Consider the following 26,706-nt stretch of genomic DNA (forward strand, 5'->3'; position numbering starts at 1 on the left):
AGGTCCTGCTGTGGGGCGGCACTAGATTGTCGCCTAATGAGCTCAGCTCCCCGCACTTGCTGTAAAATGGTGATAAACACAGTCCCAGGCCCTGGTTGGTGCTGATGGCTGACTCTGTGTTTGGTTACACCTGGCAAGTCTGTTGTCCGACAGTGGGGCCAGCGCAGCATGGACCCCCTCTAGCTAACTCTCCTTGGGCAAAGGGCCTGGGCCCCTCGGCTGTCCCATCCTGCTGGAAGGCTCCTGTTGAGGAGTGTGAGCTAGGGCAGGTGGAAGGAGACCCACAGCCGTGCCCGCCAGAAGCCGTGGCCCATATTGACTGTTCTGAGCCTTTGGGAATGGTTTTGGTCCCCAGGGTGGGGTTGTCCATGTCTGCAGGTTCCTGTCCTGGAGTTGCCGGGCTCCATAGCTGCTGTGCTATCCTGGGCGCTCCTGGCTTGGGGGAGCCGGTGCCGAGGGCAGGTCTCTGCTCTGGTTGTTGTGACCGTGGGCAAGGTGACAGCGCCTTCCTCATGGGCTTGGTCAGGAGCCCCAGGTTGCCTGGGGAACGCACTGGGCACAGACCTGGCCCTGGCAAGGTGTCCCAAGGGGTGGCCGGCTCAGGAGATGGTGCTCTCCATGGCCAGAATGCTGAGTGGCTGCTCTGGTGGCCGAAGCTGACCTTGGCCTTGGAGGAGGCCAACCAGGTCTAGGGGTGTGGGGTGCGGGGCCGGGAGAACAGGGAGGTGGCAGGGCCTGGGGCCTTGTGCTTGGGTGGGCCTGGGGGTGGGGGAGCTCCCTGCTGACCTCTCTGTTGGCTTGGCTGTGAGTCTCTCCTTGGCACGAGGGGACAGTGTCTGAGGGCTCCCTGGGGGGCTGCGGGCTGGTGGGTTGACTTGGCTACTGCCTCTGGTTCTTGGTGGCTGAGCTGAGGGCTGTGTGAGCGCTGGGGCCCAGAGGCTGCGGGATGCTGGCAGCCCGCTGCTCCGCGCCCTGCCATTTGTCCACGTCTGTGCACAGTGTTAATCTCTGCCTCGGCACCCCGTCAGCGCCTCCATCTGGTTTCCTCAACCGCACCCTCCTCCCGACCTCCACCTGTCCTCCCAAATCACTACCTGTTGTGTCACCTGGTTCCTGCCCTTCCGTCTGCCACCTCTGTGTGGCCCTGAGTCCCCTTGGGGCCCGACCAGCCCCGGGGTGTCAGTTGGCCTCCCTGGGGAGCAGCTGGTGGAGACGCTGTGTCTGCTGGAGCACAGCTGGGCGGCAGAGACTGGGGTGCCGCCCTGACCAGACCCCCATGCGAAGGGCAGTGTGTATTTGTGTCTATTTTGTGTATGTATGTTGTATGTCTGTGTATATGTTATGTGTCTGTTGTGTATCCATGTGTGTGTTGTGTGTCTGTGTGTCTGTGTACGTTGTGTGTCTGTGCATGTGCGTTGTGTATGTGTTGTCTGTTAGTGTGTGTGTTGTGCATCTTTACATGTGGGTTGTGTGTGGGTGTGTCTGTCCGTGTCTGTTGTGTCTCTGTAGGTTGTGTGTCTGCGTATGTTGTGTGCCTGTGTGTTGTGTGTGTATGTTGTGTGTGTCTATGTATGTTGTGTGTGTCTGTGTGTTTGTTGTGTGTGTCTGTGTGTTTGTTGTGTGTGTCTCTGTGCACAGTGTGTATCAGAGGGGATGCGTGTGCTTTGTGCAGTAGGACCCACGGTGCGCAGGTGCTCTTGCCACCTGCCAGTCATTTCCCCAGATGTGACAGAGCCTGGGTCAGCCTCGGGAGGCCTTCCGTTTGGACCCTTCAGCCCCTGCCCTTTCTCTGGCCCTGCTGCCTGGGGCTGCGGGGCACAGCCTGTTGCAACCGAGACTCTGATCAGGGTCCAGGGCCAGTTTGGGTCTGTCCACGATGGGGACCGCTGCTTCCCCAGGGCTGGGTCTGTGCAGGTGGCCGTTGGGAGCCATGCTAACATCCAGGCCTGTGCCAGCTGTTGTTGCTGCCGAGTTCTCTGTGGTCTCCATCCCTGGGGCCTGGAGGCAGTGGCGAGGTGGCGGGCCTTTCTCCTTGCCATCTGCGGACTCCGTCCCTGAGCCTGTCCAGGCCTGCTCAGTGCTGGCTCTGCTAGCGACGAGGCAGAGAGGGGTAAACAGTGTGGGCACTTAGAGCAGAGCCTGCCAGCTTCCAGAAGGCAGCCCTCCCCGCCCCGAGGCCGCCCGCCAGCCCGGGCCGCAACGTCAGCGTGCTCCTCACAGTGCAGCAGGCTGTGGTGTGGTGTGTGGGCACAGTTGGCTCCCAGGCCAGGGGCAGCCCCTGATGGCAGTGAGGGCCAGAAACTGCCGCCCTGGTGAGTCATTAGTTTCGGGCTGTACTGGCAGGTGCATCTCGGCCCCAGGCGGCAGATGAGGGCCTGGGCTGGCGGTCTTGGCTCTTGAGTGGGCTGCGTGAGGACAGAGGTGCCTGGCTTTCTTTACCTAGTGTGTGCCCGGCCCCCAGGGGGCACTCTATGTTGTCTTTGGACCCTTATAAGAACCCTGCCAGGCGAGGGCTAGTGTTCTGCCAGCTTTCTTGAGGAGCAAACTGATGCCCAAGGGCTCAGTGACCTACCCGAGGTCACCAGCGGGCATCTGTGTGTCTGGGAGCCGGGGCTCTCCATCACTGTGTCCACTGTGTGCCCACAGTGGGCCGTGGGCTGCTCCGTTGGCTCTTCACACCCGCCCTTCCCCCACCAAGAAGCCCTGTGACCCTCCTACCCCATCAGTGGCTCAGCATGGCCCTGGGGACCCATAGGGGCCACTGTCTTTCCTGGGGCCCTGGAGGTGGCACCTATTGTGGAGACTCTCCGGCTTCTGACCCCGCCAGGACCCTGGACGTGAGACCGTGCTGCGCCTGTGGAACGGAGCCGGACGGTGTGACATGAATCCTTCCCTGCTCTGCATAGGTCCGGCCTCGCTGGGGGCTCTTACAGCCATGAGCATCCGCATGCCAGGCCACCCCTACCCCAGCAGTCCCCGGCCCAGGGGGGAGGCAGATGGCTGGGAGTGGCCCTGGGGCCCCACTCACACAGCAAGGGGAGGGGACCTGGCATCAGGCAGGCGCGAGCCAGGGAGGGGTCAGGACGGGAGCCGCGTGTGCTTTCACCAGCTGGGGCAAGCCTCCAGCTGGACCTGCGTGGGGCTCAGGCTTAGCTGAGATGCTGCTGGGGCCGAGCGCAGGCCTGACCTGGGGGGACGCTCCTCGACTCCAGGCTGTGCCTCTGCCCAGTGGCGTTGTTGGAGCCTGACGGTTTGTGACCCAGGGAGAGAGCTGACGCTGTTGCTCGCGGCCTCCGGGCTGCAGCCCAGCTCAGAGCCTCAGTCGCCCCAGCGGGTGCGAGAGCCTGGGGCAGGCACGGGCTACTGCAGGGCATGCAGTTGTGGGCGACATCAGCCAGGGTCTGGGCAGGGGGAGGCCGTGCAAGCTGCATCTGGAGCCTCAGTCGTGAAGAGACTGTGGGAAGGCCCCGCAGGGCAGGGAGGAGAGGGAGGAAGTTGGCAGTTTGTCACACTCACAGGGTGACATGGGCCCTGTCGGGTTTGTTTCCTAGTTCACCGCGCATTTGTTTTCATGGCTTTGCTTTTATCAACAGTCGAGCATTTAAACTGACTGCCCGCCGTATTTCCAGGCCTTCTTTCTGGAGAGGTCAGAGTCTCCACTGACCGCCGGGGACAGCTTGATTCCTGCTAATGGCAGAAAAGGGTCCCCAGGCCGCCCCTCCCCTGGGAGAAACTTCTCAGCGCTCAGCTCCCACTGCTTCTGCTCAGAATGACCCTTTCCCTCTGCTCTTTCGGGAGCAGGGCCAGAGAGTCCAGGAGGATGCTGGGAGAATGTCCCCTGGACCGCAACTGATGCGAGGGGCCAGGGGCTGGCTGGGGGCGGTGGGGCCACAGCGAGAGCCGTTCTTCGGCCAGGTGGCGGCCGTGGGCTTTTGTTCTTATCAAGGCTGCTGGGGGACCCTGCCCGGGGCAGGGAGGCTCTTTGGGAACAGAAGGAGGTCAGGCTGTCTGTGGGCGTACCCTCGGTTGTCCAGCCTCTACGGGTGGTGTGGGAGATGCCATGGTCACCACCTTATGACATGCGCCCTGGCTTGCTGCAGCACCCCAAGAGCTGTTCCCCCCGCCCCGTGTAGCAGAAGCCATCTGCAGGCCACGTGTACACCCAGCACGTCACAGGAACATGCTGTGCCCCGCAGCCACGGGAAGGGCCCCTGGGGCTCCCCTGTGTGGCCCCAGGCCAGCTCTCTGGGACGGCCGACCACATGTAAACACACGGGTGGGAGCTGCTCCATTGCAGCCTTGCCGCGCCATGTCCTCAGTGTTGCGGTTGAGCTGGGCAGCGTGGGACTCCTGCCCAGGCTGATGAGGCAGAGCCAGATGGCCACCATGGTGCTGCCGGCAGGGGGACCTGCCCGCGTAGGTATATCATCTGTCTGGACTGCCAGGTGTGGTCCTGGGCCCTGGGGCTGGAGCCTGGATTTGGGGTCCTGCTGCCCTATTCTCTGAGGCACACATGTGCTTCCTCTCATCCCGACTATAGGGGAGGTTGGGTGGGGTGGAGGGGACGGCACCTCATATTCCAGGCAGGGCCTGTCCCCAGGGTGACTCCTTCCTCCTGCTGGTGGCTCGTCATGGGGCTGTGTGCCCTGTGAACTGCCACGGAGACAGCAGCATCTCCAGGCGTCCTGGTTCCCAGGACAGGTTCTTCCGAGTGGCCTCGAGGGTGGCCCTCCGTTCTCCGTGCTGCCTGGAATTAGGGTCTTCTGCTGCAGAGCCCCTTTTCTCTGGGGCCGCTCTGGTGGAATGCCTTCAGGGCAGTTGCTAAAACCAGTGAGTGTCCCTGACCAGCTAGGCCGCTCCCCGACCGCGGAGTGAACTCAGCGGATGCTCACGTTACCCAGAGGCGGGTGGGGCAGGGTCTCTGGCTGCCCAAGGATATGCTGCAGCTGGGGTCCAGCTCTCACCTGGGGGGACCATGCAGAGCCCAGGGCCAGCTGACCACAGAGCCCACGTCCTCCCCTCCACGCTGCCCTGTCAGGATCGTCGGGGTGACAGGAAGCCCACTGGGGGTGGATGGGGCTGGGGTGCTCTCCCAGGAGTGCAGGGGTGGAGAAGCAGGCCTGGGGTCCAGGCACTCGGGCATCTATAGAACTATTTCCATGTGCAAGAGGGGTCCTGAGCATGTGCCAGCGAGAGCTGGGAAGCCAGTGCGCTTCCCCTGACGAGCCCCAAGAGGCCAGAGGGCCGGGGCCTCAAGAGAGGTGGCTGATGTTTTCATGTTGGCCTCAAGGCTGGAGCACTCAGCCCCTCGTCCAGCTGCTGGGGACATGCCTCGTGCTGGCGCCTCTCTCCTGCACCCAGGCTCCCAGGCTGCCCCTGCCCCTGCCTCTAACGCTGACCCTGGGAGCCCCACCCCCCACTCCCAGCCCCTCCCTCACTGCAACCCTACTCTGGCCCCAGCCCGAGCCTGACCCCCACCCTGGCCAGCTCACTCACCGTGCACAGCAGCCGCTGGTCCTGGCGCCCTGGGAGGACTGGGATGGCGCACGACCTAGAGCCCCAGCAGGAATTGAAGGCCTCGGCTCTCTGTCGCTGAGTGACACAGGGTTATTATGCTGTCATGGGGCCACCCGGAACTCTGTCCCACCCCGCTGAGAGGCAGCTCATTAGGAAGGTCCCCCAGGCCATCAGCCCAGGGCCGGGCAGCCCACCGTACCCACCCAGTTCCCATGAATGTCCTGAGGGCGTCCACTGCAGGCCGGGGACCGGGACAGGCTGGCATCTGTAGCCGGGCAGCAGCCTGCCCGCCCATGTGAGCAGGGATGGGCGCTGGGCTGCAGACCACAAGGCTGCCCTGTGAAAGCTCCATCTGACCCCAGGGCACGGGGGGACTGGGAGCTCCCCTGGCTCCGCCCTTGCTCCCCGGCCTGTGGCCATGTCAACCCGTCTGGCCTTCGGGAAATGATCCGGCCCCTCCCTAAAGATAGCCAGAGGCAGTGCCCCTTCTCCCTCGGGGGCCCAGGGAAACCGACCATCAGGAAGGCCAGCGCCAGGCCCAGGTACTGTTTGTGACTTAGGGGCGTGTCAGCATGCTGGGAGATGGCACGTCTCCCCTGGAGGGCACCGAGTGAGTGTGAAGAAGCAGGACTTGGGGCCAGGGTGCCTCTGCTGTGGGCCTTCCCCAGCCTCAGTTTCCCCATCTGTAAATCGGGCTGATCGTGGAAGGGGTGAGGTTGGGATCCAAGAGAGAATGTCCTGGCACTGTCACGCACAGGGGCATGTGTCGGTCCCCCAGGCCTTTCTCAGTCTGTGGGTGTTCCGAGACAGGAAGGACCGGGAGCAGGGGGTGCCGGGGACAGTGGGGACACAGTGTGAGGCGTTCTGCTCAGCACTGCCCGTTCTCCACCCCTGACCAGCTGTATCTGCTTCTCTCTCCCAAGGGAAGGCAGGCTCTGTCCACCTGCGGCCAAGGATCACTTCATGGCTGCCCTGAGGTGGCCCAGGCCTTCCCAGCAGCCAAGCGCCCTGTGGGGAGCTCCCCACTTGACCTGGTCTGACTACATCGAGGAGCTGGGCCCCCAGGGAAAGGCCTGTAGCCACCTGGTGTGGTCAGCTGGCGAGAGAGACAACGATGGGGACAGCTCAGTGTCATCCGGCCGTCTCTCTGGCTCCTCTGGGGGCCATGGGTCCTGCACACCTCCCCACAGGCACTGGAAGGAGAGGCCCCCCCAGGTGCTGGGGCCCCGGCGGCAGCCCAGGGAGAGCAACCCACGGCTAGAGCAGCTGAGGGACAAGATCCGGGCCCAGGTGCGGGGGCAGGCGAGCTGTGCCTCCCTTGGCACCTGGACACTCTCCAGCACCTCACACCTCTGCAAAAGCTCCACGCCAGCCCCCCGGAGGAAAGTTCGAAAACTGACGAACGCCCCTCCAGCCCCGGCCTACCCAGGTCAGTGGCAGGTTTCCCCAGTGAGGGGCAGGCGGGCGGTGATGCCGCGGGGAGGGTGGAGAGCCGGTAGGATTGGGCTGCTGCAGGCCAGGCCGTGCTGGGCGCCTGAGTGGACCCGCCCGGGCTGGTGGCCAACTGGGTAGGTGAGTGCAGTGTGTCCCCGAGGCCCCAAGAGGGGCTCACAGCCTGGAAGCCGCATGGGGCTTGGGGTCCTCCCGGGAGGTGTGTCCCAGCTGGGCTTAAGCACGAGGAAGAATTGATTCACGGATGGACACAGAGACAGGCTGGGGAGGCTGATGGAAAGAAGAGGGATGCTGGGATGGAGGCAGGGTGTCCACAGGGCGTGCCTGGAGGCGTGGAAGGGACCCGGTCCCCTGGGCCTGGAGTCCGCAGCCCTGGGGGAGGGGGCTCGGGGGGGCAAGTGGTGCGATCAGGTGTGTGAGGACTTGGCTCAGGAACCCTGTAAAACCCGCAGGGGATTTGCAAGGTCCTCAGGACCAGGCGTGGCCCGGCCCTGGGGCGTGGCGGCCAGGCCCGGGCGAGGGTGGGGATTTAAAGACATGGCCACCATCTCCGTGCTGGACGCGGTCGAGGTGCAGCCGTGTGGCTTTATCTCCGTGCGGCTGCCTAGCTTTCTCCATGGGACAGGAGAGGGGTTTCGTTTTTTATTATTCTTAAGATACACTCTTCTGTTTTTTTAAATTGTGGCAAACACACATCACATAAATTTTACCATTTTAACCACTTTTAACTGCACAGCTCAGTGGCATTAAGCACGTTCTCATTGTTGTGCAGCCGTCCCCGCCATCATCTCCAGGACTTTCTCATCTCAGACTGAAGCTCTGTGCCCACTGAACACTCACCCCCTCCCCTCCCCCAGCCCCGGCGCCAGCACCCCACCTCCTGTCTCTGTGGGTTGGCTCCTCAAGGGCCCTCACAGGAGTGGAGTCCCACAGGACCCGTCCTTCTGCGACTCTTTCTTAGAGGAGGTGGCACTGCCGCTTTCTTGTAGCGCATCTGGAAAGCATGAAGAATGACACAAAGTGGGCACTCCTCCCTGTGTGCCTCGCTCCCCCAAACTGCCCCGGTCAGCACTTCGGGGTGCGTCCCTCTAAGTCATTACTTCTCTTCGCAAAACAAGACCTTAGGCACCTGCCATGACATCCCCTTCCTGTGCTGCGGGATCCGACAGCGTGGGCCCAGCTCGAGGGCACGGGGAGCCCTGCTGGGAGACAGCTGTGCCAGTTCTGGTGGGAAAGCCATGGCGCCACCAGCCCGCTTCCCAGCCAAGCGCCGGCACCTGTCGGGATTGGCCCTGCGGAATGTGCTCGGGCCTGAGGCGTTGGTCAAAGGCGCTGTGTTTAAAGGCTTTTGAACCAGGACCTTTTCCTGGAAAGTCTTCACAGAATCTCTTTCCTTACGATGCTTCCTTCTTATCACTCTGCTCCAGGCTTAGGCGTCCTGAGTGCCGCTGAGCGCAGAGTTGAAGACAAGGCCATCCCTGGCCAGGATCGGGAGCCCTCTGCGGTCTCCCAGAGCCAGGCCTCAGGTGAGTGGCTCTGTGGCCGGCCATGCTGGTACCCCTGGTCGATGCTTAGGCCACGGTGAGGGCAGCACGGTTCTGGACCCAACACTCTCTGCGAGGTTTCTCTCTCCTGCTGTGAGATTGGCTCTGTTACATTCCCCACTCACAGATGAGGACACTGAGGGTCACAGAGGACCCCAGCCATGAAGGGGCCAAGCAGAGATTTGGACCCAGCCTGCCATTCTCTGGAGCCAGATTTCTAACCCCCCGCTTCCCTAGCGGGGAGGGAATCCAGGCAGGGCCTGCAGGGCAGGCTGGGGCTCAAAGTGGGGGGCGCTGGGCAGGGGCGTCTCCTTGCTGAGATTTCCTTCATGGAATAGGTGAGGTCTTTTCTGCATGGTCACATGCCAGCCATAGCGGCTGGGCCCGAGGCCCTCCAGGTCCTGCCAGCTCCTGGGCTCCCTGTTCCATCTTGCAGGCAAGAGGCACTGCCCGCCTGTCCCACCGATGGCCCCGCCTTGCCAGGGAGGTGCTGAAGGGTCGGCAGTGGGTCGGCAGAAGGGTCCAGGGGCCTAGGGAACCACTAGGTTTTGGCTCACTCATTCCCTTGACATATAGCAGGGGTGAGAATGGAGAGGCAGCCGGGAACATCCCAGGGGCTGGAGGGCAGCAGCTTCAAGGAGCCTGGAGGGCATCCCCTGCAGTGGGACCCGTGGGCAGGTTTTAAGCAGGAGCCCGGTGAGTCTGGGCTTTGGCAGGCTCGCTCTGTCTGCAGGATGGGGAAGGCGGGGAGGAGGGGACTTTGGAGACCCCAGACCAGGGTGGGGGAAGGACTCAGGAGCAGAGGTTAGGCCGCCCCGGATGCCTGAGGCTGCTGGGGTCTCAGCCCCGGGGAACAGTGTGGGTTTTCCATGGGGCAGTGGGGGAGGATGAGGTGAGAGTTGAGTGCCCGGGGAACAGTCGTTGCCCATCCCAGTGTTGTCCTGGTGGCCTGGGTGGAGTGAAGATGGTCGACACTTGGGTCGGACCCCACTGGGCAGCAGCCACAGGCACGTTTTCCAACGTGTGTCCAGCCCCAGTGGGATGGGTGAGCCTAGTGCTGATGCGGGTGAGGTCCGAGGGGCAGCACCCTCTCCCTGATCCCATCTCTGGCCTCACCACGGCCACCAGCAGCTCCCCACAGAACCTGGGGTGCTCCTGGCCCGGCCCATCCCTGCTGTGGCTCCCGGCGAGCGCTCCTGTCTTCCTCCTCCTCCGTCCTCGAGCACCCTGAAGGCCTCAGCTCGTCCAACTGGTCACTCTCTGTGTTCCCACCTCACGGAGGCTGCTGGGGCCCATCAGCCAAATTCAGGACTCGGCCGGGGGTCAGTCGGGGACCTCAGCACCCAGTGTCATCGGTCACAGCTCTTGGCGGTCACATTTCATCCTAGTTTTGGAACCCTCTGGAAGCAGGGTGTGGGGACAGGGCCCGGGTCTTTTTTTCTTTAAATTATGGTAAAATACACATAACATAAAATTTATCTTTTAAAAAAAATTTTATTGATGTCATAATAGCTTATAACATTGTGAAATTTTCCTTATACTTTATTATTGCTCAGTCACCATATAAATGTGCCCTTTTGCCCACCCCCCAACCCCCTTCCCCTCTGGTAACCACTAATCTGTTCTCTTTGTCCACGTGCTAGTTTATCTTCCACATATGAGTGAAATCACATGGTGTTTCTCTTTCTCTGTCTGGCTTATTTCGCTTAACACAATACCCTCAAGGTCCATCCATGTTGTTGCAAAGGGGAACCAAGATTTTGTCTCTCTTTATGGCTGAGTAGTATTCCATTGTATGTATACACCACATCTTCTTTATCGAGTCCTCAGTGGATGGGCACTTGGGTTGCTTCCACGTCTTGGCTATTGTGAATAATGCTGCAGTGAACATGGGGGTGCATGAGTCTCTTTGAATTGTTATTTCAAGTTCTTTGGCTGAATACCCAGTAGTGGGAGAGCTGGGTCATGTGGTGTTTCTATTTTCAGTTTTTTGAGAAATCTCCACACTAAAATTTACCATTTTTAACTGCACACATCAATGGCGTTAAGCACATTCACAACATTGTGCAGCCGTCCCCACCATCCCTCTCCAGGACTCTCATCTTCCCAAACTGAAACTGTCCCCACTGGACACTCACCCCTCCCGTCCCCAGCTCTGGTTCCACCGCCCCACCTCCTGCCTCTGGGTTGACCCTCTCGGCCCTCACATGGAGCCCTATAGGATCTGTCCTTCTGTGCGGGCTGCGTCTTGAGGCCCCTCCTGCCGGCAGGGTCGGGCACTGAGGAGGCAGGGCCAGGCCAAGGCCAGGACCCAGCCGCACTCGGGGCCTGGGGAGCCCTTGAGCCAGTCTTCGCCCATCACCTTGACCCTGCAGGGACGTCGCGCCCTCGGCCCTGCTCGCACGCACTCCCTGGCTGGTTGGCTTTTTGGTGCTTCACAGACGCAGCCCCCACCCCAGCCTGGGACAGAGACACATGAGGCCAAGTGGTGCAGGGAAAGGTGACCACACCAGCCCTCAGGAAGCCGGTCCATATGGGTCAGCCACTGTGCTTGCCGTGGGACTTGCACGACCTTCTCCCCTTTTGGGGGTCTCTGTGTCCCCACCTGTCCATCCAGGGGTGGACCCCACCATGGGAAGGCCCCTCAGCTCCAGCTCTCACTCCTTCCTCCCTCTGCCAAGTTGATGTTCAGTCTGGCTGGGCACTGCCCCATGGGCTCACTTGTGGGCCCATTCAGACATTTATTCACTCAACAAACATGAGTGCCATGGGCCAGCCCTGAGCTGGGTGCAGGAGACCAAGATGGGAGGCTGTTCCTGTCCTTGGGTGTCTTGGCCTCCAGACACTCGGGAATTTTGTGCCGTCCGGGTGAGTAGTGAGGGGGAGTGTGTCATGCCCCACGCAGAACGCCTTGAGGGGATGGACAGTCAGGTGGGCCCCCGGCACTGTGCTCAGCCGCCCACACCGGCAAGCAGGACGAGGGAGCAGACAGGACGGCCACGTTGCTCTGTAGGACCCGGGCGTCAGCCGGCCGTTCTGTGTGCTGTGTCATTGCTCACCCTCTCTCCTTCCTTCCCCTTCTCCCTTCTCGCTGAAGATCCTTGGGAGAAAACCAGAAGGATGAAAAGTAGTGCTTGCAAGAGAAAGAAGGCCGCCAAGGTGCCCACCCCTGGAAGAGCCGCCAAAGACAGGGGTAAGGATCACTCACTCGGCCCCGTGGGGGCTTCACCGCCTGCTCACCAGGTGGCCGATGGCTTTTGGTCCCGGTGCCGGGGCTGGCGGCTCCCAGCGGTGCCTGGAGCACGTGGGCACAGGGTTGGGGGCATCTGGGATGGGCGGGGCCGCGAGGAGGAGGCCTGCATTGGCGTCTGCATTCGGGGTGGCTGTAGAGTCTGGCCGTCGCCGGCAGGGGGCTGCCCCTAGCAGTGGAGTGCAAGTCCGCAACCCCGACACGGCTGGCGGCCTCGAAGGGCCCCTGGATGATACTCTGTTGCGCGTTCGCGGTGGCCGCTGTCAGAGTGTGGCTGTGTCTTCGCATGGAGGCAGCCGGGACGCGCCTGAGTGGGGACGTGTCTGCTTTTCTGTCACTTGGCGTCACTTGCTCTTTGCTGCCTTCAGCAGCGGGATGTCGGGCGGAGGGAACAGGCCCCGGCCCGCCTGGCGCGGGGTGGAGAATTCCAGGCAGCACACCGGCTGTGTCCCTTCACCCCAGCACGGGGTGGCGGGAAGGCCTTGGGTAGTGTCCACTCTCTCCAGCCCCTCTGGGGACTTCAGGCAGGGGTACAAGTCAGCCGACCACTTTTGTGAGGACAGTTTCGTAAACGTGTCCCAGGAGAGTTCCGTTAAGGGGTGCTGGCCGCGGTCACAGAGGAATTTGTAGTCGGGCGTCTGTTCCCTGAGGGCCTGGCGGGGTGTGGCCCCCAGCACCCTGCATGCTTCTGTGGACCTTCTGGGATGAACCCTAGAGATGTCCGTGCCCTGGGGCTGGACCTGTCACCGCCGGAAGGGTCGGATGTGGGCGTGTGGGGAATGAGGGGCCAGCGTTCCTCTGGGGCTCTCCTTGAGAACGTTCTGGGCGGTCAGCGTGGAGCGGCTGTGCTCAGCGCCCAGCTCCGTGTGTGCCGTGCCCTCTACGGACATTATTCATGTGATCCTCGCAGCTCTCCTCTCACAGCTTTCTCCCATTTCGTAGATGAGGAAACTGAGGCTCCGAGTTCTACAGCCTCCCCAGGGCCACACAGGTGAGCCCTGGTCAGGCCCTGACCCATCCTGCCCAGGCCCGTGCCTCTCTCCTGAGAAAGCCCAGCTGTGTGTCCCTGGGACCACGCCTGAGCACCTTCTTGAGGCCCACCTGTGGCACCTGGGCTCTGGGACCACCACACCATGGGGTCTAGGGACACCACCAAGACCCCCCCCCCCAGGTTAGGAGAACCCTATCCACTGGGGCTAAGGTCAGCTCTGTGGGACCCTTGGTCTAAGAGTGTGCAGCACTGGGGTGCAACTTTCGAACTGCTCCTGTGCCCCTCTGTGCCTCAGTTTCCCCCCATGGCATGAGATCACAATCCTGGACCGGGAGTGAGTGGTGTGTGCTCTGCCCCCACGTCATCAGACCCACCTGCTCTGCTCTCGGCAAAGCCTGAGGTCCAGTGGAGTGAATGAGTGCCTTCGTTCTCCTTGCTCCGTGAGGTGGCCCTGAGTGATGGGGGGAGCTCAGTCAGGGCCATGGGGCGCCGGGGCAGCTGTCTTTATTCAGCTGGGCAGGAGGCGACCCAGAAGAGGAGGGGAAACCTTCACTGGAACCAGAGAGTGAGGGATGCTGGGAGACACAGAGAAGGTTCCGGAAGATCCACCGAGCATGCACAAAATATAACAATTTTCTGTATCATTGTCTCCTCCCTTCCTCAGCTTTTTGGTTTGTTTTATTTTAATGGCTCACTTGAAAAATGACCTGCTTTCTGTCTGACACTGGGTCAAAAGGGCGTGCCACAGGCCGCATTCATCATCGTAACCACTGTGTCACCCTGACGGAGTTGACCATTAGTTTCTGTCAGTGACGAAGTCACAGCTGGGCTAAGGAGAGATGAGTTTGGGTTCAGAGGTCAGAGCCACAGGACTTGGGAATTGGATGAATTAGAAATTTGCTGTAGTTAACAAAAAATTAAATCACAATAGTTATAAAATATTCATCCATCCGGGCTGAAGGAAAATGAAGCCCAATATTTAATTTCAGATTATGTCACCTCACTTTGCATTTTTTATCATAGATTAGGTCGGCCCTGGAACTGTGACAGGGCACTTGGGGACTTCATCCATTTCCACAGATTAAAAATCCTCTCGTAAAAAAATTAATTGCCATTAAACTGCTCAGCGGAAGAAAAAAATGTGCCCACCAGGACCCATTTATTGACCTGGACCCCTCTGGCGGGCTAACGGGGAAGCTGAGCGGCCAGTGATGGAGGGGCCTGTGGGGTGAGGGCGATGAGGGGGCCTGGCCAGCGGGCCGCCCCCTCCCCACCTGCCAGGTCCCTGCCCAGTGCCCCAGCAGAGACCAGTTTTGTGCAATACAGCATCTGTAGGGACCAGGACGGAGGACCCTCGCTGGGGAGCCCAACCCCACTGGGCCACTCAAAACCCAGATGTGGCCAGGTGGGCAGCCCCAGCCTCAGCCCTGACCTTTGACTCTGCCCTGAGCCAGCAGAATCCTGACCCTTCCAGGCCCAATTCCTATAGTGATAGTGACCGCTTTTTCATCCTTGTGACCCTGTGGGGAGGTGCTTACAAATGGGGAAAACTGAGGTACAGAGAAGTTAAGTCCCTTGCCCAAGGCCCCTAGCTAGTGATCAGCAGAGTCAGAATTTAAACCCAGGTCTGGGGCTCCTGAAACCAAGCTCTTAACCTAAGGGGTCCCCAGGGGATGGCGCTGGAGGCCGTGGCTTAAAGAGGGTGTGGCCTTGTGTCCTGTCCCACAGAGGACATGGCCTCAGGGGTCCTTCCTAGGGGTGTGGCCTCTGGAGGGCGTGGCTCTGTGTCCCCCCTTCTACTTCCTGGAGCCACAGCTTCAGGCCTGTGGCTGATGTCTCTGGGTCTGGGTGTCAGGGAGGGTGCCATGTCTGGGGAGCCCCTGACCCTGTCACCTGCCCCCCTCCTCCAGTGGTCAGCTTTCTGGATGGTCTTTGCTGTAAGGCACCCTCACTGGGCAGGAATGGCCCCTCCTTGGGGGGCTGGACAAGTCTTGGCCTGAGCGGTCTTGTTTCCCTGTGGTGCTGCCCTGGGCTGGCCCCCCGAGAGAGGTGCAGTGTGTGTGTGCATGTGCATGTGTCTCTGTGTGTGCAAGCATGTGTGTGAGCTAAAGGTCAGCCACCACCTCCTGCCTCTGCCAGGGCCCATGTGAATGGGTTCGTAATGATGTGGGGCTGATAGTGGCATTTGGTGAGTATAATCTGGGATTATGAAGCAACACCTCAATAAATGATGTTTATTATGTGACGACATCTATTAAAGAAAGCTTGTGTGTGTTTGGGGTGTGGTGGGCATTTATTTCCGCACTCTCTGGGACGCCAGCCTGGGCATCTTCCTTGACCTCCACCCCCTGTTGCCACTGAGTCTCACCAGCCTAAAAACAAATTAATTTCCTCCATCGTAGTGCAAATGATCAGCTGTAACATTACCCTCCCACTTGCCCTGTGGTGAGCTCTGCATGTGCTGATGGATTGTTATTATTACTGTCGACTTGAAAAGCACATTCACCTATTTTATCCTCAAGATGAGTTTATTTGGAAATAGCCAAAAGAATAGCAATTCAGGATGGGCCTGCTACCGGGAACCACGGGCACATCTGGAGAACACAGGAGGGAGCTGCCTTTATAGAGAAAAGGGGGAGAGGGAGGGCAGGAACGTCTCTTCATTGGCTGGGCTGTGGCGTTTCTGATTGGCTGAGCTATGGTGTTTCTGATTGGCTGAGCTGTGGCATTTCTAATTGGCTCAGCTGCAGCATTTCTGATTGGCTGGGCTGTTGCATTTCTGATTGGCTGGGCTGCAGCATTTCTGATTGGCTAGGTTGTGGCATTTCTGATTGGCTGGGCTGCAGCGTTTCTGATTGGCTGGGCTGTTGCCAGGTGGGAGAGAAGTCTTCCCTCAGAGGTAAAGTGGTTGTACTTCCGGTTTGGAGTGACTGAGGTTGTGCTGGGGCCCGGGCTGCCCTGCGGGCCTCCCTGTATAGCGTAGGTGAGGTTTGTGTTACTAATTTCCACATTACTCTTATTCTATCATCCGGCATATACTGATAACGTGCGGTGTGTCTGGGTGCATGTAGAGCATTTTACAAAAATGTAGGGAGCGGGTTTTATTACCCCTGTTCACTGAAGAGAAGACGGAAAGTCAGAGAAGTCAGATCACCTTACAAGGTTATTCCGGGACTCGGTCCCGCCTCTTGCTAGCTAGTGGCTGGGGGTGCGGCTCTGCCCCAGGGGGCCTGGACACCAGGGATGTCACTGCAAGCCCCTGCAGGAGCATGTGACTTGGTGTCCTGCGGCTCCATGAGCCACCACCCTCCCCGTCCGGGCCCGTGTTCGGAGAGCCCTGGCCGTGTGTGTTCTCTGTTTAAGACTCTGAGTTGGTCGGTGTTTCCGCCTGGAGAAAAGGACAAGCCCTGGCAAGGGTGCTGCTGGGGCCCGCCCACCGTCCCCAGGCTCCAGAGCAAGGCAGCCTCGGGAGACCCGGCCTGGCCATGAAACTAGGTACCTTGCGTCTCCACCTGGGGCTGCCCCTGTTCTGCTGTGGCATCTGGGGGGTGGCACGGAGGGAGACACGCCCGGTCCCCTCACTGCCTGAGAAGGAGGTGGTGTTGGGTGCAGGAGCGGCACCACTGTCCCCACGACCTGTCAGATGCCCTCCGAACCCCCGTCAGAGGCGGACTTTGGGAAATCATCACATTTAAAAGCGAAAGGAAAGGATTTCTGTCCCCGAGAGCCACCGTCGAGGCTTTCCCAACTTAGTGACACAGGACGGGAGCTGCGAGGGCTCCTCCCGCAGACGTCCATCACCCCCCATTTGCACCCAGCTTTCACCCTGTCCAGAGCAGATGGCTCTGTGCCAGGTGCCCAGGCACAGCTTCGAGTCACGCCAACGGGCCCTCCCTCCTGGGGCTTCTGCAAGTAACTAGGAGCAGAAGTCCAGAGGGGAGCGCCCTGGGGACCAGGTGGAGTGTGCCTCTGGGTGGAGGAGCTGGCCCCTCGCCTGCTGCCCCTGTGACTCCCTGTCTTTGCAGGAGGCAGCAAGAAAGGTAGAGCTGCTGAGTGCTTGCCTGTCCGCCCCCGGACGCCCAGCCCAGCCTCTGTCTGCAGTGACCCACAGGCATCTGTCAACATGCCCAACCTGGCTTCCTGTGATCCGCCAGTGACCCTCCAAAATGCTATGGCCATCCTTCAAGACCTGCGCCAGCAGGTCCAGGTCGGGCTGGAGTTGGCCCGAGACCGCAGTGCCAGGGCAGGGCCAGAGCTGGGGTCATCAAGGCCGTGGCTGCAGGACCTGGCGGGGAGGAGGCAGCAGGGTCGCTGGAGCAACCCAGATGTGCAGGGCTCCTTCTCGAAGAGTCCTTGGGCCACGATGGAGGGGCAGCGCTCCTGCTTAGGGAGTGCCGGGAGCTTCCCCAGGGGACGGTGCTGGAGCACCTCAGCTGGGGGGGCCTCCTGTCCGCAGAGCGCCTGGGTGGCCCGGGGACGGGACCTCCCCTTCCCGAGGCCCTGCAGCCCCCCCGCAAGCTCGGGCCCCTTCCCGCAGCGGCCCTGGAGCGCCTCAGCCCGGCAGGCCTCCCGTCCGCAGAGGACCTGGGCCACTTGTGAGGACTGGGAGGCCCCTGCCCGAGGACCACGGGGCCCTCTGGGGAAGCCAAGCCCTCCCGCCCCCCGGCCCTGGAGCGCCTCCTTCCCGCAGATGCCTGGTGCCCCGGTGTGCAAGGCCCGAGGCTCCCTCCTGCCGCCCTGGGGAGCGAAGCCCGCCTGGCCGAGGCCAGCCCGGAGCCCCCCTCGGGGCGCCCCTGGCAAGGAGAACGGGGTGCGGGTGCGGCCGCCGCCACCCTGCCCGCAGCCCCGGGGGCCCCTGGGCCGCCCCTACAGCTCCGAGTCCTTGCGGGAGTTCATGCGCCAGAAGGCGCTGGCCCGGAGGCGGCAGGCCCTGCAGGAGAAGGCGTCGGCCGTGCACGCCCTGGAGCTGAGGAACCAGAGGCTGCAGGAGGTCTACAGGAAACAGAGGGAGGCTGTCCTCGGCAAAGCCATCCCTGTGGTGTCCCAGGCCACCCCTGGCATCGTGACCTTTGTCCCGCACGCTGCACGGTCCAGGGTAGGCGCCGGGGTGCGGGTAAGGATGGGTGCTGTCCAGCTCAGCCACTGAGCTCCCCGGGGGCCCCACACACCTGCCTCCCTGGGTACAATGGTGCTCTGGAGGGACCCCATTGCCTCTGACCCGGCCCCTAAAGAGGGCACCCCCAAGGGGTCCAGCCTGAGACCCCCGTGGAGGCCAGGGCCAGCTCTGAGGCCAAGAGACAGGATCTCGGGGTCTCCTGGTCTGGGATGGGGCTCTGACTGTGTCCCCTCTGCTTTAGGCCCTGGAAGCCGCTGGGAGCCCAGGGTCGCCTGTGCTGGAGTGGAGCAAGGTGACATCTGGCATGGTGCTGGGCAACCAGGAGGTCCCGGGCAGGTGGGTCTGCGGGTGCGGGGCTGCCCTTCCTGGCCAGGGTCCTCGGGCAGGGGTGGGCCTCCTCCAGCCCGTGCTGCAGAGCAGGATCATGTGGCATCTTGTTTCACTGAGGTGAGGTTCCCATCAGAAAGTTAGCTGTTTGAAAGCGAACAATACAGTGATTTAGCACATTCACAATATCGTGCCACTGCCACCTCCACCTAGTTCCAGAATGTTTCATCACCCCCAAAGAGAACCCTGTCCCCATTAGCAGTCATTCCCCATTCCTCTCCCACTGCCAGCAGCCTCTGATCTGCTTTCTGTCTCTGGGGATCCATCTGTTGTGGACATTTCATGTAAATGGAATCCACAGCATGTGGCCTTGCGTTGGGCTCCTTTCATTGAGCATAATGTTTTCTAGGTTTACCCTGTTGTAGGGATGTGTATGTCAGGACTGAATTCCTTTTTCATGGCTGAGTAATATTCCACTGTGTGCTGTTGCACGTTTTGTTTATACACGGGTCAGTGATGGACGCCGGGCTGTTTCCCCCTCTTGGCTCCTGTGAATCATGCTGCTAGGAATGGATTGCTTGAATACCTGTTTTCGTCTTTCTGGGGTCCCTCCCTGGGAGGGGAATTACCAGGTTGTATCGTAACTCTGTGCTTATCTTTTGAGGACCTCTGGACTGTTTTCCACCTCAACTGCACCATTTTGCATCCTCACCAGTGGTGTAGGAGGATTCCAGTTTCTCCGTGTTTTTGCCAACACTTATTTTCTGGTTTTTCCCTTCCTTGGCTTTTGTCTTATTTTCATTATCATGTATTTTAATTTTGCCGAGGCAGCAGTCCAGAAGGCCCCTCCCCAGGGCAGCATCTTAAAGCACGGGGTCAGGGGCCTTCCCCCACTTTCCTTGGGGAGATCGAGCATCACCTCCCACTGGAGGCTGGTGTTCCCAGTGCCTGCCCTCCCCTGGAAGGGCTCCGTGGGGTGCCACGTGGGCCTCAGGCCAGTGCCAGCTCTCCCTGGCCACCTGCCTAATGAAGTGGGGAGGAAGGCGTGACAGGAGCTCACGGCCAGGCTCCCTGCGCACCATCTGCTCACAGCAGGAGGGAGGAGCAGGCCCGGAGGCTGAGGAGCGGGAACCTCCTCAAGATATGCCTAGCAAGAGTCTCCTGTCCTGGGCTCGCTCCGGACCTGGCTCCTGGGCACAGCCTTGGCAGCCGGGGTCCTGGGAGGGGGCTTCAGGCTGAGCCCCGCCGTGCTCCGCGCCAACCCTGATTTGCCCTGAGCTAACATCTGTTGCAAATTTTCCTCTTTTTTTCCTTTTTCTCCACAAAACCCCAGTACGCAGCTGTATATTCTAGAGGTACGTTGTTCTAGTTCTTCTGTGTGAGCTGCCACCACACCATGGCACCTGACAGATGGGTGGTGTGGTTCCACGACCGGGAAGGGAACCTGGGCCGCCGAAGCAGAGCTCACCAAACTTTAACCACCAGGCCATCAGGGCTGGCTCTCCTTTGCCTGTCTTTTGATGGAGTTATTTGGTCTTTTTGTTGTTGAGCTGTAGGAGTTGCCCCTTCTGCTCGTTCTTTCTACCAGCCGTGTGCGGTCCACTGTGTGGATGCCCCGTAACCATCCCTCTGACAGTAAACAGACACTGTAAACAGGCACCGGGCCTGTCACAGAAGCTGCCTCAATGCTCATCCCTGCACACTCGTGTTTTGCACACACTGCTGGAGACGGCTGCGCCGGGCCTGACCCTTGCCCTGTCCCTGCAGCTTCTGCCTGTGTTTGAACAGAGCCCTGAACCACACTGAGACTCCAGAGACGGGAGGCCCCCAAGACGGCTGGGATGGTGCCCCCCTGCTGTCTGCCAGCTCTGCTCTGGGCCCCCTGAAGCTCCAGGACCTGACCACCCGCTACCTGCGCCCAGGGCTGTGCATCTACCTGGACCCCGAGGAGGCCGAGCGCCTGGGCATGCCGGGCCCCCTGCACTTCCAGTACAAGCAGGCCCGGCTGCAAGCCCTGGAGACCATGGCCAACGTCCTGAAGCAGCGGATCGACATCCTGACCGCCAAGCTGCACGAGTCTGAGGCAGTGGACACTCTCGGGGATCTGGTCTCAGACCTGCCACCCTCTTGCCCCAGCAGCATGCCTGCTGCCCTCGCGCCTGCAGCCCTGGCCTGCCCTGGAGACTTGGTGCCCAGCGGGGGCAGAGGGGCACGCCAGGACTGGGCAGACGTGCCGGCCAAGCCACTTCGCTCTCCCTCCTGCTTCCCGGATGATGAAATGCTGCCGTGGAACCCCGGCTGGGAGTGGTGGCAGAGCGTGAGACGGAGGGGCCACCACGCCAGCAAGCCCCAAGGTAGGGCCGGCGCCTGGGCCACGGATGACCGCCAGCCCTGTTGGTGCCTGAGGGGACCTCACTTTCTCCCTGCCCTTTGGTTTCTTCTCCCGAAAGGGAGGATACAATGACAATACCACAGCAGTTGTCCAGGCCATTTGAGGGGGGACGTAGGTGACAGTCCTGGCCCAGCACACAGCACATGCTAAATTTTGCCTCAGCCTCAGCCACTGTCACTGTCTTGGCTCAGGCTGGAGGAGGGGTGAGGCCTGGTCCTGAGGCTGGTGTGCCCACCGCCTCCCTGCCCTGCCTCCCGTAGAGGGGCAGGGAAGTGGACGGGGCACCCAGGGCCCTCCTGCTGTGGGGCAGGTGCCCCTCCCTCGCTCCTGGCCCACCAGCAGCCCCTCCCCTCCTGCCGACATGTGGGAGGTCAGGTCCTGGTGCCCATCTCTCCAAAGGCTTCATGGAGGACGGGCGTTCGGAGCTGGACAAGAGGCTGGCGAGGAGTGCGGCTTCCTTCCAGACCCTCGGCCCCTTCACGGGCAGGTAAGCCTGCGAGCACCTCCGTGCGCCCTGGCCATGCTGTGCATTGGGGCCTGCCTCTCATGGCCCTCAGTGCACAGCCTGTGCTGGCCAAGACCAGGAGTCTGGGTGCAGCCAGGCCTGGCATAGGGGAGACACAGCTCCTCACCCATCCGGGAAGAAGCCCCCGACCTGGTCCAGGTCGTGCTGGCTCTGACCCAACGCTGGCCAGGGCAGGGTGGGCAAGCCCCATTCACACGGTGGCTCCTGGAGACCTCCCTGGCCGGGCCGTGTGCCATGAGCCCTTGACCCCAGGCCCCCGCTGAAGAGTGAGCAGCCCCAGACATCCTCTCCTCCCCGTGCTCCTCTGCACTGGCTCGGGGCCTTGGGGAGACACTGCCGGCCAGGCTTTCCTGTGGGGTTGACAGGCTGATTGCATGCAGGGGACACTGGTGCAGGTGGTCATCCTGTCATCCTCCCTTGCTTCTTGTGACTTGCATCCCTTGCATCCGCTGCGCTGGCTGTGGCCTTCTCTGGGGACCATGTCACATAGGTCCCTTTGCATGGGTCCAGGAGGCATGGGTCCAGATGCAGACAGATGACTGGCCTGGGGCTGGGGTGCTGGGGGCCCTCGGTTACCCCACCGTCCGCCCAGCCAGCCCAGCCCGGGCCTGGGATGTGGCACGAGCAACTGCTTTCGTTGGGACTTTCTGCTCTCCCCACCCTCACCCCAAGACCCCAGAGCCTCGGCCATCCTCTCCCAGCCATCCCTTTGCTGTCACTTCCTATCCTTTGCTGTGTCCCAGCCCGTTGCAGCTCTGGCTTCCCACTCAGGAGAGGCGTCCTTCGGCCCCTGGGCCCCTCTGATCCCTGGGCAGCTCTGGTCCACGGGGGGCTCCACAGGTCGGTCTATGCAGGGGAGCTTCTTCCGGCTGACCCCTAACCTTCATTGAGCATCTGTGGCCCCGAGTCTCCCCAGTTCATGAACACGCTCGGGTCTCCTCCTGCAAGGACCCCCTCTGCTGCACCAAGAACTATTCCTTCAGCCCCACTGCCCACCCGCAGGCCTGGCATCTCCTTCCCGTGCCAGAGCAGGCATGGGTCCCTGTCCAGTCTTCCTCAGTGGCCAGCAGTGCCCTCCTGGTCCCCAGTGCCACCCAGTCCTCCTTCCCATGGCTTCATGGCACGCCATCTCCCCCCAGAGGTTCTGGGACCACTCCCGTCCCTCTCAGCTCTGTCCTGGGTCTGATGTGCCCTGGGGCAGCGGTCCCCAGCCTGGCCCCAAGCAGCACTTCCCCACGCAGCCCTGTCCCCTTGTGCAGTCACGTGTCCTCCCGGACCCCAGGCTTGACACATCAGAGCTGAGGGTAGGGGGCGTCAGGCCAGTGGGCAGTCTCAGGGGTCTGGGCTTGGCCATTGTCAATATCAACCAGAGCCCACCTGGAACACTTGGGGCCCACCCCAGGGGCGCCTCCTCATCCACCTTGCCCAGTCTGTTCCTGGCTTGGTGCCCCAGTTAGGGGACTTTGGGGGCCAGCCGGAGGGTATAGTGCTTAACAGCTAAAACAGAAGGTGGAGACCGCAGGCAGGTCACAGGGTAGCTGTGGAGCGAGGGATCCAGATGGAGGTGGATTGCGTCTCTGGGGAGAGGGAGCCTGACACCCCATCACGTGGAGCTGCCCCAGGGCACTCCGGGGTCAGTGCTTGAAGCTGTTGACCTTGAGCAAAGTCACACGCCCCGAGAGCCTCAGAGTCCTCCCTAGGAAATGGGGAGTGGTCATCTACCTTGAAGGGGAGGGGCTGTTCCCCCTACACTCCCTCAACCACCCTCACCTCTCTCCACCCAGGGCCCAGCCTCAGTCCAGTTGGTGGAACTGAATTGTTGCCACCAGTAGGGGGCAGCATTGGGCTGGACTTCTGTTTTCAGCACACACACATACACCTGCACATACACACACATGCACATGTGCATGCACACACACACACACATACGCTGCTTCCCCTCTGGGCCTGGAGAACGGGCAGAGGGATGGCGAGAATCTTCCAGAGGTTGATCTTGGTGCCCTGATGACCCAGCACCCTTGTTTCAGGGATCAGGGCCCAGGGGCTTGCTGGGCCTCTCAGGGCGTCCAGGAGAGGTCCCTTCTAAAAGAGCAGGCACTGCTGACCACTTCGTGGGGCTGCGGCTTTGTGGCGCTGCCTCTGGTCACCTCACCTGCTGCCTGGGTCTGAGGATGAGGGTCACAGCTCCCGTCTCCAGGGCCTGGTCCTGTCCTGCTGCCTCTCAGGCCAGTTTCTGAGTTGGGGTGGGACGATCTACTCCACCCCGTCCTTTCTCTGCTGGGACCACGGCACTCAGTGGCCGGGTAGAGGCCCAGCCTGCCACCAGCCCTGTGTGTGGTGAGGATCTGGGGGCTTCCCGCCCTCTGAGGGGCTTGGGCCCCAGGATGGCCGGCCACCTCGGCATCTCTGGAAGGAAGACGGGTGGAGCGCGTGCCTCCCCGCAGGCCTTCCCACACCTCATGCGCTGCTTTCAGCAGCCCCGTGAGATGTGTTCTCAGCCCCATTTTACAGGTGGGGAAACTGAGGCTCGGAGAGGAGAAGTGACTTTGCCCAGGATCACATAGCTTGTGTGTGGGCGAGCCAAGCTTCAGACCCAGGGCTTAGACCCAAGAGGCCGCAGTTTTTCCATGATGCCCATCCCCTAGTCCAGCAGTTCTCAAACTGTTCCCTGGGAACTCCTTAGAAATGCAGAGTCCCCGGCCCACGTTGGCCCTCCTGAATCTGATACACCTGGGGTGGGCCCAGGGATCAGTGTTTTCCCAAGTCCTCCAGGTGATTCTGGTGCACACTGAAGTTTGAGAACCGTCACCCTAGAAAGTCCGGACGAGTGGTCAGCAAGCCACAGACCCCGAGGCCCACCACCTGTCTTTGTAAATAAAGTTTTATTGGCACACAGCCCCGCTCATCACTGATGTAATGAGCATGGCTGCTTTCGTGCTGCAACGGCAGAGCTGAGTCATTTCCCCAGAGACAGGCACCGTGTGGCCCACAAAGTGTGATCTTTACTGTTTGGCCCTTTACGGGAGATGTTTGCTGACCCCGCTCTAGGTAACTGAGAGAGAAGCTGATCAATTGATGGCAACTGAGGGCGTTCCCTTGCAGGAGGTAGCTCCTTCCTGCCGTTTGTTGATCTGCTCGGTGGGGGTTGGCATCCTCAGTTCAGGATTGGGAAGGAGGGAGTGAGCCTGAGCCTGGAGAAGACCCTGCAGCGACCTTGTCCCACCTCTCCCTCCATGGGCACACATTCCTGGAGCAGCCCCAGCCCCAGCATCCCTGGGGTCATCCCAGATTCAGCCCCTGAGCCCATCAGCACCTCTCTTCTCAGGCCCAGGGCTGCTCCCTCTTTCTGGAACACTCTTTTCCACGCCATCTCCCCTACAAGACTGTGAGCTGTGGGGGCAGGGCAGGGTGGTGAGTCGCCCCATTCCCCGCTCCCACAGCACCGGGCACACAGCAGGTGCTCCACAAACACCTGTGGCCTGTGGGCCCCGAGGGCTGCTGGAGGGGGCCAAGTCCCCGCCCCGGTCTCCATGGCCCACAAGTGTTGTGGTGTTTTCAGTCGCTCAAGCAGGCCCTGGGTCACCGTCTATCCTAAGAAACGAAGCGAGGCAGGGAGGTGTGCACCCGTTCACACGTTCATTTTCTGTGCCCCTAATACCCCTAATCTGGGCAGCTGCTGCCCGCCTGCACTCGATGGCTCTCCCGCCCCACCTGGGCTGGGGCCCTCTCAGGAAAGGCCCACCGTCACACCTTCCTCCTAATCCTGTTTGTGGAACAAGCTCGCCCCGAGGGATGGCAGGTTTCTGAGTCCTGCCAGCCTGCTTTGACTCCTGCCTCCTCTGTCACCCGGCTGGCTCAGGCCCCTCTATGGACAAGGCGGCAGTGCCAGCCACGAGAAGATGGTGGAGAGGGTTAGAGCTGGTCTGTGAACCCCGCTGCGCTCTGGGCATGGTGGCCAGTGCTCCTTAGCAGACGGCAGAGGGGCTGACAGAGGGGAAGAGCATGCCCCAGGCCGGTTACTCCCAGAGCAGCCGCTTGGCAGCTTCCCCCAAAGGGCCCTGCCCAGGAGCAGACCCAGGGCAGGCGTGGGCTTCTGGGCAACGGGCACCCTGATCCCAGTCCAGCGCCCAACAGTGACCATGGAAGTCAGACCTAGGCTGCCCTCTGTCCTGCCGGGAGCTGGTCCCCCAGGCTGCCAGTGCACAGCCCCAAGCCGCCACTTCACAGATGAGGCCCTGCTGAGCTGGTGGACACTGCAGGTGTCAGCATCTGGAGGTGCCAGCTGCTCACGGCTGCCCTCCTGTCCCTCTGCCCACAGGCCCATCCCCCTTAGGTCTCTGGCTCTTGGGTCCCACCCTGGACACTGTGGGGGTCTGAGAGCTGCTTCAGGCCACAGGAGCCCAGATCAGATTCCTGCCCCCAAGTCCCCTGGCTGCCTCCCACCTCATGGATGTTCATTGCCCGACCCTGCTCACATGTGTGTTTGTGTGTCCCCAGCTCACGAGGGGTGCCAACCACACCGGACCCCACCTGCGGCTCCCTGCGGCTGGAGGAGATGCCATCGGCCAGAGGGGCGGGCTTGGTCACGCCCTGGACCATCCGGAGCTGTGGTAAGGGCGAGCCTGCAGACAGGGCCTGGGCTGGCTGGTAGGGTGGCCAGAGTGGTCCACCAGGGACTCCCTCCACCGCCCGACGCTGCAGTGACGTCCTGTGGATGTAGAAAGAGACTTTTCTATGTGGAAAGCGTCTACGCATCAGTATTAAAGTTTTTGGGAGGCTTGTGGTACCCAGCTGTTTGCTCTGTGCTGTTGCCACGCCTCTGCCTTGATTGATAGTTCCTCCGAGGGGGCCAATAGCTTCTTTCCTTACCAGCGGCTCCTGGGGCCGCTCTGCAGACGCCACCCTGCAGACGCTTTCTCAGACCCCGTCGGCAAGGCTTCTGCCTTCTGTGCTGCTGAAGGATGTGTGTTCCTGGGTTACAGCTGAGGGGACTTGCTCAGGGCCACAGAGCTGGAGCATGGCAGGGGGCATGGGAGTGGTGCCCCTGCCCGGCATCCACTCCTTCCTGGGTTTGGGGCTTCGTCCTGTCAGCAGGCTGGGCCTGGGGCCCCAGGGCCTGCTCAGTGGGATGTGGGCTGGATGTGGGGACATTTCCGCCCAGGGCGGGCTCAGCGAGGGGTGGCTGGAGGGGCAGTCACAGCAGCTGGGAACTGAGCACTGACTCTGAAAGGCCTGGGATGCGCGTTTGCTGGTTAATTGCTGTTTTTCGGTTGAGTTTCTTCTAAAGTTTTAAAAATGGGAGTAAAACATGCTCATGTCTTGCTGTAAGAGAATCGAGCAGTGCAGGTGCGTTCTGAGTGAACCACTAACCCTGCCCCACCCCGCGGGGCAGCCCCACATAAAACCTGTACTTCCTTATGGGCCAGGTGGGGGCTGCCCATCCCCCGGGGGCAGCGAGGCCTGTGGGGCCTGTGGGCTGTGAAAGCCCAGGGGGAGTTAGCAGCCCCAGTTTTACCCTGGTGCCCGCGGAGGAGGGCAGGTGGGAATTTCAGCCCTGGGCTCTGGAGTGCCACAGACCTGGGTTCATAGCC

At 61.2% G+C, this 26,706-nt stretch overlaps 1 protein-coding gene and 1 long non-coding RNA gene across 9 annotated transcripts in view; one reads left to right on the forward strand and one right to left on the reverse strand.

Annotated features, from left to right (window-relative positions):
• Nucleotides 1–26,706, forward strand: part of CCDC187 (coiled-coil domain containing 187) — a 53,900-nt gene that overhangs the window by 465 nt on the left and 26,729 nt on the right. For 4 of the 8 annotated variants that reach the window (XR_011533565.1, XR_011533564.1, XM_070596311.1 and 1 more), the window contains exons 1-10: nucleotides 5,641–6,059; nucleotides 6,441–6,946; nucleotides 8,397–8,495; nucleotides 11,611–11,706; nucleotides 16,118–16,249; nucleotides 16,780–17,849; nucleotides 18,112–18,206; nucleotides 19,965–20,551; nucleotides 20,989–21,076; nucleotides 25,613–25,725. Coding sequence is in view for 6 of the 8 variants with exons in the window: in XM_070596311.1 (XP_070452412.1) it covers nucleotides 5,962–6,059; nucleotides 6,441–6,946; nucleotides 8,397–8,495; nucleotides 11,611–11,706; nucleotides 16,118–16,249; nucleotides 16,780–17,849; nucleotides 18,112–18,206; nucleotides 19,965–20,551; nucleotides 20,989–21,076; nucleotides 25,613–25,725 (2,884 nt within the window). In the remaining 2 variants the exon portion in view is untranslated. Of the gene's footprint in view, nucleotides 1–567; nucleotides 687–5,640; nucleotides 6,060–6,440; nucleotides 6,947–8,396; nucleotides 8,496–11,610; nucleotides 11,707–16,117; nucleotides 16,250–16,779; nucleotides 17,850–18,111; nucleotides 18,207–19,964; nucleotides 20,552–20,988; nucleotides 21,077–25,612; nucleotides 25,726–26,706 lie in introns of those variants that run through there. The other 4 variants (XM_070596317.1, XM_070596314.1, XM_070596316.1 and 1 more) reach the window with 4 other exon arrangements.
• On the reverse strand, nucleotides 99–5,597 carry LOC139079706 (uncharacterized). The gene is made up of 6 exons (XR_011533566.1): nucleotides 5,497–5,597; nucleotides 4,572–4,747; nucleotides 3,188–3,454; nucleotides 2,792–2,854; nucleotides 787–2,086; nucleotides 99–570 (listed from the first exon to the last, which is right to left on the reverse strand). It is a non-coding gene; the product is annotated as an uncharacterized lncRNA (long non-coding RNA).

This window comes from Equus przewalskii, chromosome 26, assembly GCF_037783145.1.
Source record: "Equus przewalskii isolate Varuska chromosome 26, EquPr2, whole genome shotgun sequence".
Taxonomy (NCBI): domain Eukaryota; kingdom Metazoa; phylum Chordata; class Mammalia; order Perissodactyla; family Equidae; genus Equus; species Equus przewalskii.